The sequence below is a fragment of the Micropterus salmoides genome, unplaced genomic scaffold, assembly GCF_014851395.1.
Source record: "Micropterus salmoides isolate LMB-PRFRI ecotype aquatic unplaced genomic scaffold, ASM1485139v1 Ms_hic_scaffold_10, whole genome shotgun sequence".
In the NCBI taxonomy this organism is placed as follows: domain Eukaryota; kingdom Metazoa; phylum Chordata; class Actinopteri; order Centrarchiformes; family Centrarchidae; genus Micropterus; species Micropterus salmoides.
In genome coordinates, this window is record NW_024040041.1 from 32,522,122 (window position 1) to 32,541,278 (window position 19,157).

The 19,157-nt window shown below is 38.9% G+C and overlaps 2 protein-coding genes across 3 annotated transcripts in view; both read left to right on the forward strand.

Annotated features, from left to right (window-relative positions):
- LOC119896557 (serine protease 27-like) overlaps nucleotides 1-19,157 on the forward strand; it is a 29,455-nt gene that overhangs the window by 9,645 nt on the left and 653 nt on the right. Inside the window, exons 5-6 of one of the 2 annotated variants that reach the window (XM_038710033.1) lie at nucleotides 696-838; nucleotides 991-1,341. In XM_038710033.1, the coding sequence (XP_038565961.1) occupies nucleotides 696-838; nucleotides 991-1,338 (491 nt within the window). In that variant the 3' untranslated portion in view covers nucleotides 1,339-1,341. Of the gene's footprint in view, nucleotides 1-695; nucleotides 839-990; nucleotides 1,579-19,157 lie in introns of those variants that run through there. The other variant, XM_038710031.1, reaches the window with a different exon arrangement.
- The window catches only part of LOC119918082 (trypsin-like), a 15,353-nt gene continuing 4,136 nt past the window's right edge, over nucleotides 7,941-19,157 (forward strand). The window contains exons 1-5 of the mRNA XM_038738612.1: nucleotides 7,941-8,069; nucleotides 10,261-10,281; nucleotides 11,142-11,301; nucleotides 12,053-12,321; nucleotides 14,636-14,775. Coding sequence (XP_038594540.1) covers nucleotides 8,015-8,069; nucleotides 10,261-10,281; nucleotides 11,142-11,301; nucleotides 12,053-12,321; nucleotides 14,636-14,775 — 645 coding nt within the window. The 5' untranslated portion in view covers nucleotides 7,941-8,014. The remainder of the gene's footprint in view (nucleotides 8,070-10,260; nucleotides 10,282-11,141; nucleotides 11,302-12,052; nucleotides 12,322-14,635; nucleotides 14,776-19,157) is intronic.

The following is a 19,157-nucleotide window of genomic DNA, read 5'->3' on the forward strand; positions in this document are numbered from 1 at the left end:
GAAGTAGAGCAAGAAGATCGTAGTGACGAAATGCGATCTGTAGCCTGTTTGTCCGTTTTCAGCTACTGTTGAAACTCGACGATGCAACGTGGCGGCGTGTAAGAGGACCCGCGGTTATGTAGATAGAAATGTCTCATTCTAAGGTAATAAAAACATAATGGTTCATTATGTAAGTTCTTTATACACCACTGAAAACATAGTTATGGATCTTATATTGCATTTCTGTCGATAGATCCTCAGAAATATTACACACTGGACCTTTAAAGGGAAAGGCCTTGATGTTTTGGATTTTTCTTACTGTCAACAAATTCCATGAAAAGACATGAAAACCAGCAACATGTCAGTCCGTCTGACTTCCTGTCTGTTGCTCTCAGCTCCGAGCCCATTGGTTCCTCCTGAAGACATAAATCTTCACAGATATATAGTTTCATGTTTAAAAAGGTTCAGTAATTTCCTAAAACAGCTGCTCGCTGACGTTTCTGTCAAATAAACAGGAGGAAATAGTACATTTGATGTTGCACTATTTTCAGTGGTGGATGAATCCACATGTGGTGCTCTAGTGAGTATTTGGGGCAACAGAAGGTAGGTGGGTGGGCCCAAATCCCTTTGTCCTGTATATCTTAGCTGGATAAACCTTAACACAGAGGACAAGAGGGAAGTACTGCTCAACATTAATATCTCTTTTTCTTTTTCAGCTCCACTTCCTTTCCCAGAGAGGCTGCAGGAGGTGAGTCTTCCCATTGTGTCCAACAGTGATTGTAACGTTACCTACGGTGGTAAAATCACAAACAACATGATCTGTGCTGGTGTGACTCAGGGAGGACAGGGCATCTGCTATGTGAGTCTGTCTGCAAAACACTCCTCCATCAACTGATAACACACATGTTTAAATCTGCACTAATCAATAGATCTGACTGGTGAATAAAAAGGACAGTGTTTCCCTCTGAGAGCAGAAGTATGAAGTATAACCGACCTGTCTGACATCTGCAGGGGGATGGAGGAGGCCCGCTGGTGACTAAAAACGTCTCTGTCTGGGTCCAGGCTGGAGTGCTGAGTTTTGGAAGAGGCTGTGCCCTGCCTAATTTTCCACAAGGCTTCACCCGAGTGTCCCAGTATCAGTCCTGGATCAACAGCCAGATCAGCACCAACCAGCCGGGCTCTGGGACCACTCCCAGCCAGACCACCACCAACCAGCTGGGCTCTGGGACCACTCCCAGCCAGACCACCACCAACCACCTGGGCTCTGGAACCGCTCACCTGGTTCCCCTCTCGGTTCCTATGCTACTGTCCATCTTACCTTTCCTATTCTCCTCTTTTGTCCTTTCACAGGAAGTTTAATTGGTTTTGTTTAAGTATTACCAGAAGTTGTGTGGTTCTAATTTTGATTGGACTATTTTCTCCATTAATTGATTACTCATTTTGTCTTTAAAATGGCAGAAAATAGAGAAATATGTAATTTATAACTTCACAAGGCCCGATGTACTCAAAGATTTGGACCAACCAAGAACTTTAAACTTGTTGGTATCGACCATCTTCAACATCATGAAATTAAATAAATATGAATTATGAAACCTGGAGTGTTAATTGTAACTTGTGTGTTTGATTATAATCAGTTAATAAAATGGCCCCTTTAAAAAATAATTAGAAAAAGATATTTATAGATCATTAAATTGACCATTTAATGAATAAATAATAAATTAATGATTAACATTTTAAAATGTAATTTTAAAGGGCTTTAAAATTCAACTAATTTACCAATATTCAATCTCACAGTTGATTTGTTTCCTTTCTTTAACGTTTTGTTTCAATTTTGTGATCATTTAGATTTAAAGTCTTTCACATAAAGATTTAGTTAAACAGATGAATTGTATGGTCGTAACATGTTTGACTGACACGATGGCAAATAAAACAACAAAGCTTTTTTTTACTTTTTAAATTAGACAGATGAAGCGCTCACCTCAAGGTGTTCATTCATCAGCAGAATTCCCTCCATCAACCATACTTATTAAAGGTTTATATTTGATTATTGAATCGGCTTATTATTTATATGTGCTTTAAAATTGTGAATTTGGTTGCTTAAGTTTTTGTGGGCTGAGGAGTGATGACCCCTACCGCTGCAGTGGGTAAAGTCAGAGACTCGCACAAACTTCACACATACTGAATCTCCCTCCAAACTAAATGAAAAGTTAGCAGCCCTGATGAACGTGTCTGGAATGTTTGTAAACTGGCAGATCCAGTTTGTAACAAGTCATGTGTTACTGGAGAAAAAAAACAACAACCCTAACCCTACTCCTGACCTCCATAAAAAGATCACGTAAAAGGGTAATGGATCGCGTGGAGCGCAGCTCAATCAATCAGTGAGAAATGAAAAGCACATTATCAGTCAATGTGGGCATAGTTACTTTGAGTTTTGATGTTAAAGTACATTTAACTGATAACACTTCTGTACTTTTGCTTAGTAGTTCAGTAGGATTTTGAATAGAGGCTTTGACTTGTAATGGAGTATTTGTACATTGTGGTATTGATACTTTTACTCAAGGTATAGGATCTGAGTACTTCTTCTGTGAGTGATGGATGCACAGATTGTACAAACGTTACTTTGGCCTTCATGGTGTCGACAGTGTTTACTCGTTTCAAATCAAGGTCATCTGTTCCCAGGAAACACTGAGGCAGTTTAACCAGTTTCATCTGTGAGCAGACAGCAGGACTCCTCAGTCTCGGTCCAGTTGTCAGTGTAGACGGACATAAAGAGTGAATCAGTATAATTCAGCTGCTCTGTGTCACCTACTGTGTATTTTTCCATCATAACTTTATGATGAAACCTCCATGTGCAGAGTTCTTCCCAGCAGAATATAAAGCAGTTTAAATTATCTCCACCTCGTCCGTCTACAACATTGAAATGATGCTCACATCTTAATACAGCGATAATATTAACTTAATAATATGATACAAGGTTGTTTATTTTTCATTGTACAACACAAGGTTTGTAGTCCCTTCATTCTACACACACAGAATTTAACAGATAATTAAATAAATAAATCAAATAAAACAATAGTTTATTTATATACATATATACATACATGTACATACACATATAAAGAACATTCTGCAGTTTTTTTTTTATTTGCGTCCGGGAGAATGTAAACAGCAGCAACAAAATGATAATCTGGTTTCACCTTCACATTAAACAGTCTGACTTTGGGGAAACATCTTGACTGTGTTTGTGCACCGAGCATCATCGAGGCCACCTCCTCTCTTCTTCAGGAGTCTTGCACTGACAGCTCGGTATATTAAGGAATGTTGTGTGATCAGCAAGGATTTGCTCTCGTAGTTGATGTAGGCGGATGGCGTTGTTTGCCAACACCGTACTGACAATAGCCAGTTCCTGTTGATGGCTGAACTGACGTTGTCTTCCACCCTCAGAAAGTCGTCTGGCTGTTCTTAGAAAATGCAAAATCATGATGTCATTGGTAAGGTTCTTTTTTACACACTGGACAGTCATACTGTACACAGTTACATCAAAATTACATGGACTTCACTGCACTACACCCATTTTGCTCATCGAGGAGCATAGACCTATACTGTAACAATGTTGTTGTGTTTGAACTTCTTTTCCTCCTCCTTCGTAGTGTTGCTGTTCTTCCTGGTACTCGTGGCTGTTTTCACAAAGGTCCATTTAGGGTATCTGCTTTTAGTGCCCCTTTCAGGTGGTTCTCTCCCTTCTCTTGGGCACTGGTTGGTATATTCTCAGCTCGGTGGTGCAGGGTTCTGATGACTCCTAACTAGAAACATCTCCTAATTAGCTTAAAAGGACAAGTTTGCATCCCTAATTTACTTCATTAACCTCAGCTCCATGGTCCTTTGTTTCTTTAACAACCAGTTGTCAGACTCCTCTAAAAACTGAAATATAATTATCAGGATGGACATTATGTGTACAGGACAGAGCTGTACACCAGTTTAGTCTAAGCTTGTACCAGATGTTCTCAAACCTTGAAAAGTAGGGTTAACTTTAGGAAAGTTAGAATGACTTACAGCTGAGCTAATTAACATTACTTCGATACTAATTTAACTAACGTAGCCAAAAATGTGCTAGTGCTAACAGGCTTCACTTTTCCAGCAGTGGAAAGACTTTTATTAACGGACACACTGTGACTTACACTGCACGTTTACTACCGGGCTGAAACTTACTGCTAATATTTTCCTCCACTAACTTTCATTCTCCTATTCATTACTTGCACATTGATATTAATGATTGTGTGACATTTTAGTGGGCAGGTTATTTATTCCGCAGCGGTGCTGTGCTGAATGCATAGGGAACACTGGCATCTGTTCTATCTCACATCTATATCACTCCGCCTTCTACTGGACTCTATGAGTACTACCTCTCCTCCTATCACACGCACGTACTCGCCCAATGAAATTTTGCATGCTGGAAGTAGCTGACCAACTGGACGTCGCTACTGTACGTGCGTACAGTATAAATAGCGGTGTCCTCACTGCTCAGCATCCTTTTTTTTTCTGACAGACGGCGAACCGCCCACTGACCTTCACCTCCACGGATGGAGTCGCCGCTCCTTTAAGCTGGTCTTGGCCTGTTCGTGCCCCGGACTGATCGCTGGGGTCGACACTCATCACTTCTGCTTTGAATGCCTTGGCAGGGACCACGCCAGAGATGGTATTTCCGGCAGTGTGAGCTCTCCCTCATCTGCGAGGAGAGCGAGGAAGACCCGGATCCCCTCCCCGCTGAGGAGGATGCTCCGGCCCCCATTCAACCGCCTCAGCACCCTCCCCAAGACACCGTGCCACCCAGGGATCCCGCCCAGGCTAAGGGATATATATCGCAGCCAGAGGAGCAGCCTAGACCCCCCCCCGCTAGCCATACCTGCAGCTTGGGGAAGAAGCAGCTGCTGAAATGAGTGGCTGAGGACGGAGATGCCGAGCCCCTCCCCTCCGTCTCATGTCCAAGCCACTATGTTAATATGTTGTGTGCTGCTTGTGACAATGTTGTGAATGTGCCAAATGTTTTGATTAAAACAACCTACATTCCTCAAAGAGCTAATTCCTCCCCACCAACCCCTTCCCAGCAAAGTGTTGTGCTGAACATGCCCCATCAACACGGCGCTAAGCTAACCGCCTGACATGCGCCACAATTGGCTTCCACGGCATGATGGCGGAGAAACAAGCCGAAGCGGCACAATGCTATCTGATCCTAGCCTGCATTCCCAGCTCGCTTACGTGAACCCGCTCGGGCGTGCTGCTAGTACAGGCAACTGCTCCAATGAGAGGTCGTAACCATGTAGCAGCGGCCTGGCCCGCTATTGCTGGAAAGATGCTGCCACTGGCCACGTCTCTCCCGTCATAACGAAGCAGGGAAGATCGCGAGCGGCTCGCTGCGCCGTTTGGCAGCAGAGGGGACACAATCTCTCCCACAGTGGCCAACAGCTGTGGAAAGGAGAACTCTCCTCGTCACTGCTCCTCACAACAGTTCTTCCGATAGTGAACACGTCACCAAAGACGCTACGACAACACTGTTGCAGGCAATGACGTCAACGGAGCGACCGGCCGTGGTGCGTTCAGGACACCACAGTCCACTCGTTTTTTTGGCCCTTTCAATTGTGGCACCCCTTGGGCCAAACTCCCATTTATGGAGGGTTTGGTGGCAGTGAGGGCCAAGAAAGCTTTCTGGACGGCATATTGAGGTGGGGTTACTCCCTACAATTTTGCCGTATCCTACCGTCTTTCCAGGGCATCAAGGAAGCCAACCTGTCCTCTCAGGAGGAGGTGGCCAGATCTGGTCTTGGTTCGGGACGGCGCAGGTGGACCTGTATGCCAGACGGCCCAACACGCACTGCCTGCTGTGGTTCTCGATCCTACCACAGGACAGTCCGCCCTTGGGCGTAGACGCATTTGCACACGCACCATGGCCAAAAGGGCTGCTGTTTGGCTCTCCCCCCTCCCCCGCTGGAGAGGGTGAGACTGGAAGGGCTGTACTACTACATCTCACTCTTGATGTCTGAGCTCCTCACCCAGGCTCCAACCTCTCCATCCTCTCCGCTAGGGTCCGCCTGACAGCTCTCACTTTGGATATACAAGTAGCGGCGTGCTCGCAGCAACAGCTCTGGTCCCGCATACTCCACAGTGCCCCTACAGGACTCCCTGGTCCACAAAAACACATGTAGACTGGACGGGCAAAGTCTCATGACCCCCTGACAACCCTACAGGGGTAAAAAGCAAATTGTGCAACGTTAAAGTGCCTGTTTTACAACACTGAATGATAATAGATTTATTGTTTTTTATTAGACACTAACCAACAGAAATAGAGACTTTAACATCAAAGGGAAACTGGATCTCTATAGAGCGAATAAAGTCTACTGTAAATTAGTAATAAGTCACCTGAAATCTTTCATTTAATGTTGTAAAAAAGCCAATTTTGAAATAGTGATGAATACTTTTTATAGAACATGTAATATTGGAGTGACACATACTGTATCTACTTTGCAGTGCTATAAATGCAGTTATCAAGGTACACAGCAATAAAACATTACTATATGTCACCAAGTCACTTCTTGGACTTTGAGATGAATAAGGTAAAAATAGATTTTTTTTTAAATTGAAGCCTAAAAACATTAAACTAACAATAAATATAGCAACAAGCTGTAACGATCAGGGTCCAAGCAGACTGCTTGTATTTGGATTATAGTTTCTTATTTAACTGACAAGAAGAAAAACTCTTGATTTTCCTTTTTAATTGATTAATGAATAGTGTTCTCTCTATTTTGCTGCTCTGTTGTTTAACAAACATTTTATGTAACTTATGACTTTCAGTGAATTTTCACACGACTACATTTGTTGTTATTTTAGTAAAAACTGATCGGTTTGTATATTGAAACAGATTGAAGTGTCTAATTTTCTTTCATTCTGTAGATGATCCTGAAGTGTTGGGACGATTGACCCAGTACTTTCTAATGAGAAGTCAAAGATAGGATTTTGAGAAAATTAAGGGAAAAAATTAGAGCAGAAGACCGGATGCAGACATGTTGAAAGGTGAAAATGTAGAAAGAATATGAACTCTTGGCCGAGCTGTTCGAGATAATTGCTAAAACGTAAAGATTATTACATCGCCACCTTGAGGTCAGTGAGTGTCATTAAATGAATGTGCCTAAGCACTGATTTGAATTTTACTGCTTTACTACTTTTTCTGAAGTAACAATTTTAATGCAGCATTTTACTTGAAATAGAGAATTGTTTAGGTGTTATATTAGTACTTTTACTTCAGTAAAGGATCTGAATACTTCCTCTAACTCTGTATTTAACAAAAGGGAAATGAAGCAGGGTGTAAAATGTGCCTCTATTGAACCCCTTGTGTTTATAAGTTAATTAAACAGAAGTGTATTTACTACACGATGTGAGCATAAAAGGCATTGAAATATTAAAGGTATTGCCACAGTGTCGTTCATGATGTTGCCTCCACACACCACCAAAGAAAGGACTGTTCCAATCCTACAAAATTAAGAAAATCAAATGAGGGAATTAGAAAGAATCTCCAACATTATTCTGTAATTCTTACTGCTTTTACTAATCGATATTGACTGATATCTGTTAATTGATGCCTGAAACACTAACCGAAAGTAATTTTTAACTAAGCCGAAACTTAATTTCCATAAAAGGTTTGACCACAATAAGCATGTAAAATTATAAACGTTTCTTTTTAAGACCAATATTCTCTCACCACAAGTCACACTGTTAATCTAAGAGACCTTTTAATTCACATTTAAAGATGCTGTACTCAGAATCCAACTGTGTGGATGGCAGCACATTTCACTCTTTATTTCTTCTATTTGCTCTTTGCTCTTGAATACCTGGAGTCCACGTTTATGGCTTAATAATATGTTTGACCTTGTTTTTCCTTATAAATTGACTTATCTTCCAGCCAGACCAAACAGAGTCACACCGTCCTGTTCCAGGCTGTTTAGCTTCTCCATAAATTACAAGACACAGTTGGAAGAATCGCACGATGGAGGTCAAGCTGTTAGTTTGTGGTGTCGTGCTCGTGGTCTTCGCGGTTACAGGTGAGTCCTGTTAAATTTTTTCTCAGTAGAGAATGTTGATCACATGTTCTAATTATAATAATAATAACTAGAACTGCAAGCAGTTGTAAGCGGGGTCCAAGCCTCCCCCCCTGGCCCCACGGAGGGCGCGCGAGTCGGCCCGGGTGCCCCGCTGTGGTGCCGCATAAGGTCTCCGAGTTTGGTCTTGAATAGGCCATTCCATAAAGAGGCAAAATGTCCTGCATTTGAAAATGCCATTGGAATGAATGGAGTTTAGTGAGAGATTTCAGCTTTGATTTTAGCGCCACCTGTAAGTGGAATTGCACCAAATTTTTTTAGGTGTCATCAGGGGCCCATGGGGAACAATTACACCTAATTTGGTATCATTCACTCGGTCTCTCTCCATCTCTCCCTCTCTTTTTCTCTCTCTCCCTCTCTCTTCTTCACCCCAACCGGTCGAGGCAGATGGCCGCCCACCCTGAGCCATGGTTCTGCTCGAGGTTTCTGCCTCTTAAAAGCCTCTGTCGCCTAGTGCTGCTTTTGGTGGGAATTGTTGGGCTTCTGTAAATAGCATCACAGAGTACGGTCTAGACCTGCTCTTTTATGAAAAGCGCTGTGAGATAACTGTTCTTGTGATTTGGCGCTATATAAATAAAATTGAATTGAATTAAAAATTGAATTGAATGGGGAACAATTGCCCCAAATTTGGTTTGTGGTTATGGAGATATAAAATGCATGTAAGTCAATGGGATTTTTTTCAACAGCGCCAACTAGGGGCTACCTGTACCAAATTTTGCACAGCCCCTCAGGGGGGCATGGCACATAAGGTCGTCAAGTTTCGCATTTTGTTATTGCATTTAAGTCAATGGGATTTTTTTTTGACGTCTTTAATGTGAAATTACAGCGCCACCTATGGGCATATTTTGGTGAACATTGGTGCCTGTAGTAAGGGGAACATGCTGAACAATTCGGCTCTGGTTTCATGTCAATGTGAGTTGTGATTATAGAGGAACAATTTATTGGGATTCTATATAGCGCCACATAGGGGCAAGTTGCGCCAAATTTTGCACAGGCCCTCAGGGGAGCGTCCCACATTAATGCTCCAAATTTGGTGTCGATCAGCCATTCCAAAGATTTATTAGCATATAATTGCAATGTTTTTTGTTGGATCTGGGCACAGCGATGCCTTGCATTCGTGGTTCAAGCATGGACCCCTAATAATAATATATTTCGTTTATATCGCACTTACTATTTTAAAAAATCCCAAAGTGCTAAGCATTAAAAACAAAAAAATGCTAAAAATAAAACACATAGAGGACATAAAATAAAAACAATAGAATGAAGAAAAGGGGTAAGAGTCAACCCAATGCTCTCCTATTACAAGAAAGTGATCTATTTTCATAGTTAAAAGAAAATATTAATAATAGAGACTGACTCTTCTGTTTCAGTGTAATTATCTACTTACAGCAAATTCACGCAAAAAGCAACTGAAGCTTAAATTAAACTGGCCCTTGTCTCGCCTAATGCTGACTAATGCAGTCTTGTGTTTTTTTAAAGTCCTTTATAGTTTATGTTTTATCGACTGATTATTTTACAGTTTTATGATGTTATGTTTTTATTATTTTATTAGTTTTTCCTGTTTTACGATGCTGTAATGACCAGTCAAAGGATCCAAACAGGGAAATAAACATACTGAGGCTAGCTGATTTCAGTCTTTATGCTAAGCTAGTTAGCCAGCTGCAGGGCTAGATTCATATTTACCCTACAGCAGAGATGGAAGAAGTATTCAGATCCTTTACTGAAATGAAAGTATAAATTTAACAAAGTAAAAACAATCCTCCATTTAAAACGTTATAGAAGTCATATTATTGTTATCAGTAAAAATGTAGTTAATCTGTAGTTAGAGCACTGGTTCTACAGTAAAATGTCTTCTGTGACTGATGCATCAATGTGTGAGCAGCATTTTACTGTTGTAGCTGCTTGTTTTACACTTTACTAGTTTTAACTGTTTTATATACAGTTTAATTAATTTAGCACATTTTGCTAGTATAGCTATTTTTAACAACTTTATACAGTTATTTAGCTTAGACCAGGGTTTCCCAACCACATTTCTTTGATTCTTTTCCTCAGAAATGTAAAATTTTAGAAATCACTGTACAGCAAACAAGCAGTTCCCTATAAATAACAAAATGTTTTATTTTCTCTCCCACAGGAAGCAACGCACAATTAGATGGTGAGTTTCCATATTTATTCATTTAATTTCTCTTTTTCAAAGTTAACACATAGCTGATTTACCCATTTTCTGTTTATACAAAACATAAGGAAAGGCTTCAAACAGAGATCACAACATACAGAGCCCGTGAAGGGTCACAGCGAGGAAATTTTTACTACTACTACTTTTGTGTTCACAATATTTGGCATTCCCTCGCAATGCTTTTCTTATTGCATTCCTTCTGAGCTATAGCAGTGTCTATTTCCGCTCAGCTGCTCCCAGCGCAACGCCCCAGTATGGATCAACTTATTGAATTTTACTTTGAACTGGGCATAGATGATGATTATATAGAACTACTGCTGAAAAGGCATGGTTAATGTAATTAATTAAATTGGACCAGGCACCCCGGTGGCTCTGATCATCTCAGAGGAGAGCAAAGAGAGATGGGAAAAGGAGCTATGCTGGCCCAGCTTGGATTAAAGGCTAAGGGTCAAAGATTAAAGTCAGAAGTATGGGGACCTGTGGGTCCCATGTGAGAGCATCACTTTTTTTTTTTCTCAGAATTCTGACTTTAATCTCAGAACTCCAAAAAATTCACATGTGGCCCTAATCCTCTTCCGTAGATTTACCCCCATATGGATGCCACTAAATTTTATATAGTGAACCTTTAGAACAGAAACATTCCACACATGACAGGCATCCAGACACCTGATAGCAACCAGAAAGAAACAAAAACAGCACCTGAATAATAATAATAAAAGAGCCTGCAGCGGTTCATGTAACCGCTGCAGGCTCTTTTATGAAAGTTTTATGAAAGAAAATGCTGTTGTGATTTGGCGCTATATAAATAAAATTGAATTGAGTTGACTATTTCCCTCCAGTTTGTGGCATTGCGCCTCTCTCCCTCAGGATCGTAGGGGAGGATGCTCCTGCAGGATGGTGGCCCTGGATGGCCAGTCTGCACTTCAACAACAAGCATGAATGTGGAGGTTCTCTGATCAATGACCAGTGGATTCTGACTGCTGCTCACTGTTTCGAGAGGTGAACTTCAATCCTGTCATATGACTCACTTCATGACACAGAGTGAGCTTGTATAGTGTACAATTGTGACTTCTGAGACTGAATTTGAATTTAATGAAAGAAACAAAAAACTATTTAAACTTTATTTTTCCTCAAAATTCTAAGATTAATCCCATGGCTTTAATTCCCCCTCTCAGTCCCTAAGTCTTAAATGATATATGGAAGCAAAAGAATAAACGTATTGTTGATGACATTAAGAAACAATGGTGGTTCATGAATTGCTAAATTATTTAATAAATGGTCAAAACTAAACTCATTAGCTGATATATATGCTTTCATCTAGGTTTTACAGATCAATTTCTTAATAATTTCCAGTGTTTCTGACGTAGTCACGAGTCTTTTAGTCAGTCAGTGCTGGTAGGCTCAGCTGTAAACATTAACGCAAGTCAACATAAATGGATAATAATGGTTCCAAAATGTGAATAAACTCATATTTACTTGTTTGAATTTAGCAGTTTCAAAGAAAAAGTGTTTAACCTAAATGTTATAATGACACAAAAGAATGAACTCCAATAAAAACAAGGAATAAAAATAAATGTTGTTGAAATGAATGTTTATAATACTTCTCATGATGACTTATTTATTAAACATTATTTAACAGTTACAGCATTGTAGAATATTTAACCCTTATGCATCAGTATCAACGTTAAGGTACTATAAGGGGTAAAAATATTACCTAGGCATACTCTATGTTGTCTTTTCTGTTTCTCAGCCCCAGCACATCTGGTCTTATCGTTTACCTCGGACGTCACACCCAAAAACTCTCTAACCCTAACGAGGTGTCCCGGACTGTTTCCAAGATCATCACGCATTCAGACTTTAATGACGAAACACTCAACAACGACATAGCCTTGCTGCAACTGTCCTCGCCTGTTTCTATCACTGACTACATCAGACCCGTGTGTCTGGCGGCAAAAGGCAGCGTCTTTAATGCCGGGATGACCTGCTGGGTCACCGGATGGGGAGACATCCAATTTGGGGGTGAGAATTTATTTTATAATTTTTAACTGTCTTGTTGATTGTGAATGATTTTATGAATTCTTACATTTTTATTGTTGGGTTTTGGAAACAAAACCACAATAGACCACACATTTATATAAACCAGAACCACTGCAGAGGAGCAACATGATGACAATAAAAAAAATAAAACCTCAAAAATGTAAAAAACAGTGGTGGAAGAAGTACTCAGATGTTTTTTTTTAAAGGTTAAGTGTGTAAGTTCCAGTGACATCTAGTCGTGAGGGTTGCGAATTACAAGAATTTCTACACCCCCGTATTATTGTTATTTGTTCATCAATAAACACCAGCCACATCAAGATATGAAGTGCTACATGATGTCTCAAATTTACTCAAAGTAAATGAAGAACATCTCAAAAACTATCACATCTAGTGCATCAAGTATGGCCACTGACAGATAACAGGCCAATGTAAGCCTCACTGTTTCTGCACCACAGTCCATTATAAACCACATAATACATGAAGTTTACAAATGCATTCTCAGGTAAGGATCAAAGCTACTCTTGCTTTGCGTAATTAGATAAGCCAAGTAGCACTGACAGCCATAATTTCAGCTTCCCTGCTGTTACCGTTTTATTGCCAATAATATTTATCAGCTGTTTGTCTCAGGAAAGTTATTGGCACAAATCTGTCTTCCTAACAAAGCCATAAAAGAGTGCTGGAGATTAACTACATGAAATTACAATCCAACAACATATGTTTTCTACCGGCTGTCTTTCATACCGGTTTAGCTGGCTGATCTGAGCTTTCATGCGCATCTGTTTAATGCCAATTAATGTTTTGATCAGCTGATTGTCTCAACATAACCAGCAATGCCAAACCACAGGCTGGAGAATAAGTAGGTGACATGAAAATAATCCACCTACATGTTTTTTCTACCAGGGCAGTAGAAGTTTAGCTGGCTGATGTTTCCATGCACTGAGCCTAAGTGCTCAAACAGAAACTAACATTCACACACTGGTGGAACTGCCACCAGGGGTAATTCGGGGTTCAGGATCTTGCCCAAGAACACTTCGACATGCAGCTTGGAGGCTGGGGATTGAACAACCAACCTTCCGATTAACGGGCAACCCGCTCTACCTCCTGAGCCACAGCCGCCCCAATTAACATTACTGATCAGCTGATTGTCTCGAAAATGTAGCTTTCGTTTGCGTCGCTAAAGTCTGACAAACTTAAGTTAATTACCTGTCCAGCAGAAAACAGAAAACTTCAGGACCGCTCTGAAAAAATCTGTCCCATGTTATAGCCTTCCATCTGGTAAAATCCACGTCTGTAATTTCTGCTGTCAGCTGTCTGTATCCACCCCAACTCTGTCTGGCTTCATGGTTTAAAGATGCACAGGCTGTCAGGTCTTGTGCTAAATAACACACGCGTGCTCGTTCATTTTTTTCCAAATGTCACTTCTCTTACTTCTAATAAACCAGAAGACTACTCAGAGACTGCTTATTTATTATTATTTCCTTCCTTTTTCTTTGTACGTATTCAATGTAGTGAATGTCTGGGATGTTCCAGACCAAAGTTAACAAATGTGAGAGAATTGGGGTGAAATCTTAAACGGATAAGCGGTTGACGATGGATAGATGGATGGAACATTCTAATACAACACTCCGAAACATAAAATAGTGTTGAAAAAGTACTAGATTACAGCAAAGCCAAAAGAAAACAAACTAAAAGAAAGAAGGAAATTGTAAAAATACTTATTCAAGTATCATAAATGAGTCCAGTAAAAAAAAAGCGGTTGAATACGGTTGAGAGATTTCATCATTTGAGTTTGAGAACGGTTTTAAATATACTGCCGCGAGGAATTGTGGGACGGCATTCTCTCCTTTCCTTTCGTAAATGATGGTCCAGTACCCTATGCTAAGGAACCTTCCTAAGCAAAAAAAAAATTTTGACTGCAGCATTTCTCTCAGTCTGACTTTCTGTCTGTAGCTCTCGACTCCAAGCCCATTGGTTCCTCATGAAGACGTAAACCTTTAAAAACATCTTGCAAATATATGGTTTCATGGATAAAAAGTCCTCAAACAGATGCTTGTTGTAGTTTCTATCAGACAAACAGGAGAAAAAAGTGCATCTGTTGGTAACTATTTGAATCCACATGTGGTGAGCGTCAGAATAAACTACTGAACTACTGAACTACTGAACTCTGATGGGTTTAATAGTTTCTGGGCAACAAAGGAGCTCTAAGTCTCAGACAATGAAGAGATCAGATTGTGAGACACTCACAATGACAAAAAGCATAATACAAGATCAACATAAAAGCATTTTTCCTTTTCAGTTCCACTTCCTTACCCACAGAAGCTGCAGGAGGTGAATATTCCCATCGTTTCCAACAGGGATTGTAACAATGCCTATGGCTACATCACAAGCAACATGATCTGTGCTGGTCTGACCCAGGGTGGAAAGGACTCCTGTAATGTGAGTCTGTCTGTAAAACACTCCTCCATCAACTGATAACAGACATGTTTAATGATAATCTCTAGATCGGTCGTTGGCTCCAAATGTGTTTATCCCCGTCTGCATCCAGTCCATGTCCCATTATACCTTGGGGCTAAGCTGAAATCTCTCTCACGTCCGCATGTGAAGTACATTTTGCTGCTGGCATTTCTGTACTTGGGTTTTATCCTAACCTAAAATATGGACGTTGTTATTTTAGGGGGGCTGGAGTTATTCCCAATGGGTCCTAATGACTGGTACTTGCTTAACTGCAGCTACATTTACTTGAGGTAAAGGAGAGGGGATATTTTAATTTTCACCACACAAACACCAGTCTAGCTAGTGTGAATACCATTAATGTAGCTTATCTCTATAGTATTTCAAAACAATTTCAGTCCCAATCAGTGTTGGGAGTAAGGCGTTACAAAAGAAATGCATTTACAGTAATGTATGGCTTTTTGCTTTAATGCAGTAATATAACACATTACTAAAAGAAAACAGGTAATATCATACGCGTTAGTTAGAAACGTGTGTTACAATCAAGGTTATTATAGTTTTGGATTTTTTCATTAGTTTATATTTTTATTTCGGTTTGACTTTTTGTTTTCAATTTTAGTTTAGTTTTAATTAGTTTTTAACGTGGGTTTGCTAGTTTAGTTTTTCTTTTTGGAAAATGCTTTTTTTTAGTTTAGTTTTTATTAGTTTTTAACGTGGGTTTGCTAGTTTAGTTTTTATTTTTGGAAAATGCTTAGTTTTAGTTTAGTTTTTATTAGTTTTTAACATGGGTTTGCTAATTTAGTTTAGTTTTTATTTTTGGAAAATGCTTAGTTTTAGTTTAGTTTTTATTAGTTTTTAACATGGGTTTGCTAATTTAGTTTAGTTTTTATTTTTGGAAAATGCTTAGTTTTAGTTTAGTTTTTATTAGTTTTTAACATGGGTTTGCTAGTTTAGTTTTTATTAGTTTTTAACGTGGGTTTGCTAGTTTAGTTTAGTTTTTAGTTTTGGAAATGCTTAGTTTTAGTTTAGTTTTTATTAGTTTTTAACATGGGTTTGCTAGTTTAGTTTTTATTAGTTTTTAACGTGGGTTTGCTAGTTTAGTTTTTAGTTTTGGAAAATGCTTAGTTTTAGTTTAGTTTTTATTAGTTTTTAACATGGGTTTGCTAGTTTAGTTTTATTAGTTTTTAACGTGGGTTTGCTAGTTTAGTTTAGTTTTTAGTTTTGGAAAATGTTTAGTTTTAGTTTAGTTTTTATTGTTTTTAAATGGTTTGCTAGTTTAGTTTTTATTAGTTTTTAACGTGGGTTTGCTAGTTTTAGTTGTTTTTAACGTGGGTTTGCTAGTTTAGTTAGTTTTTAGTTTTGGAAAATGCTTAGTTTTAGTTTAGTATTTTTGGAAATGCTTAGTTTTAGTTTAGTTTTATTAGTTTTTAACGTGGGTTTGCTAGTTTAGTTTTTATTAGTTTTTAACGTGGGTTTGCTAGTTTAGTTTTTAGTTTTGGAAAATGCTTAGTTTTAGTTTAGTTTTTAACATGGGTTTGCTAGTTTAGTTTTAATTAGTTTTTAATGTGGGTTTGCTAGTTTAGTTTTTATTTTTGGAAAATGCTTAGTTTTAGTTTAGTTTTTATTAGTTTTTAATGTGGGTTTGCTAGTTTAGTTTTTATTATTTTTAACTGGGTTGCTAGTTTAGTTTTTAGTTTTGGAAAATGCTTAGTTTTAGTTTAGTTTTTAACATGGGTTTGCTAGTTTAGTTTTAATTAGTTTTTAATGTGGGTTTGCTAGTTTAGTTTTTATTTTTGGAAAATGCTTAGTTTTAGTTTAGTTTTTATTAGTTTTTAATGTGGGTTTGCTAGTTTAGTTTTTATTTTTGGAAAATGCTTAGTTTTAGTTTAGGAAAATATTTTTGGAAAATGCTTAGTTTTAGTTTAGTTTTTATTAGTTTTTAACGTGGGTTTGCTAGTTTAGTTTTAATTAGTTTTTTACGTGGGTTTGCTAGTTTAGTTTAGTTTTTATTTTTGGAAAATGCTTAGTTTTGGTTTAGTTTTTATTAGTTTTTAACGTGGGTTTGCTAGTTTAGTTTAGTTTTTAGTTTTGGAAAATGCTTAGTTTTAGTTTAGTTTTAACATGGGTTTGCTAGTTTAGTTTTAATTAGTTTTTAACGTGGGTTTGCTAGTTTAGTTTTTATTTTTGGAAAATGCTTAGTTTTAGTTTAGTTTTTATTCGTTTTTAATGTGGGTTTGCTAGTTTAGTTTTTATTTTTGGAAAATGCTTAGTTTTAGTTTAGTTTTTTTGGAAAATGCTTAGTTTTAGTTTAGTTTTTTTAGTATTTAACATGGGTTTGCTAGTTTAGTTTAGTTTTTATTTTGGAAAATGCTTAGTTTTAGTTTAGTTTTTATTAGTTTTTAACGTGGGTTTGCTAGTTTAGTTTAGTTTTTATTTTTGGAAAATGCTTAGTTTTAGTTTAGTTTTTATTAGTTTTTAACGTGGGTTTGCTAGTTAGTTTAGATTTTTTTTGGAAAATGCTTAGTTTTAGTTTAGTTTTAGTGTTAGTTTTAGTCCAGTTTAGTTTTTTCACAAAACATTAAAACAAGTAAAATCAGAATATTTGTGAAAAGGGACACCCTTTTTTAAGCTATCTGAAGCTTGTACATAGGGGCCCAAACACTAAGCAAATATATACATATTTGAAGTTCCAATAAATAAGGTCCCAATAAATTCCTTACATCAGTCTCTAGCTCTATCATTCTTGGTTAAATAGGCGAAATCAATAAATGGAGGTGATGGACAGCTAAGAAATTGGAAAAACAAATCCATGAGTAAAAGAGTAACGTATTTCCTTGTTGCTGGAATCTGATGGTCGCAGTCAACAACTACGGGGGAGCTCGACTCCTCTTAACAAGACAGTAGCTCCCCTGATGTACAGTGAGGAAAATAAGTATTTGAACACCCTGCTATTTTGCAAGTTCTCCCACTAGAAATCATGGAGGGGTCTGAATTGTCATCGTAGGTGCATGTCCACTGTGAGAGACATAATATAAAAATTAAAATCCAGAAATCACAATGTATGATTTTTAACTATTTATTTGTATGTACAGCTGCAAATAAGTATTTGAACACCTGAGAAATCAATGTTAATATTGTACAGTGCCTTTGTTTGCAATTACAGAGGTCAAACGTTTCCTGTAGTTTTTCACCAGGTTTGCACACACTGCAGGAGGGATTTTGGCCCACTCCTCCACACAGATCTTCTCTAGATCAGTCAGGTTTCTGGGCTGTCGCTGAGAAACACGGAGTTTGAGCTCCCTCCAAAGATTTCTATTGGTTTAGGTCTGGAGACTGGCTAGGCCACGCCAGAACCTTGATATGCTTCTTACAGAGCCACTCCTTGGTTATCCTGGCTGTGTGCTTCGGGTCATTGTCATGTTGGAAGACCCGCCTCGACCCATCTTCAATGCTCTAACTGAGGGAAGGAGGTTGTTCCCCAAAATCTGCAATACATGGCCCCGGTCCTCTCTCCTTAATACAGTGCAGTCGCCCTGTCCCATGTGCAGAGAAACACCCCCAAAGCATGATGCTACCACCCCCATGCTTCACAGTAGGGATGGTGTTCTTGGGATGGTACTCATCATTCTTCTTCCTCCAAACACGTTAGTGGAATTATGACCAAAAAGTTCTATTTTGACACTGACCATGACTTTCTCCCATGACTCCTCTGGATCATCCAAATGGTCATTGGCAAACTGAAGACGGGCCTTGACATGTGCTGGTTTAAGCAGGGGAACCTTCCGTGCCATGCGTGATTTCAAACCATGACGTCTTAGTGTATACCACCGTAACCTTGAAACGGTGGTCCCAGCTCTTTTAGGTCATTGACCAGCTCGTCCCGTGTAGTTCTGGGCTGATTTCTCACCTTTCTTAAGATCATTGAGACCCACGGGTGAGATCTTGCATGGAGCCCCGGTCCGAGGGAGATTGACAGTCATGTTTAGCTTCTTCCATTTTCTAATGATTGCTCCAACAGTGGACCTTTTTTCACCAAGCTGCTTGGCAATTTCCCCGTAGCCCATTCCAGCCTTGTGGAGGTGTACAATTTTGTCTCTAGTGTCTTTGGACAGCTCTTTGGTCTTGCCATGTTAGTAGTTGGATTCTTACTGATTGTATGGGGTGGACAGTGTCTTTATGCAGCCAACCTCAAACAGGTGTCATCAATTTAGGATAATAAATGGAGTGGAGGTGGACATTTTGAAGGCAGACTAACAGGTCTTTGAGAGTCAGAATTCTAGATAAAGACAGGTGTTCAAAAACTTATTTGCAGCTGTGTCATACAAATAAATAGTTAAAAAATCATACATTGTGATTTCTGGATTTTT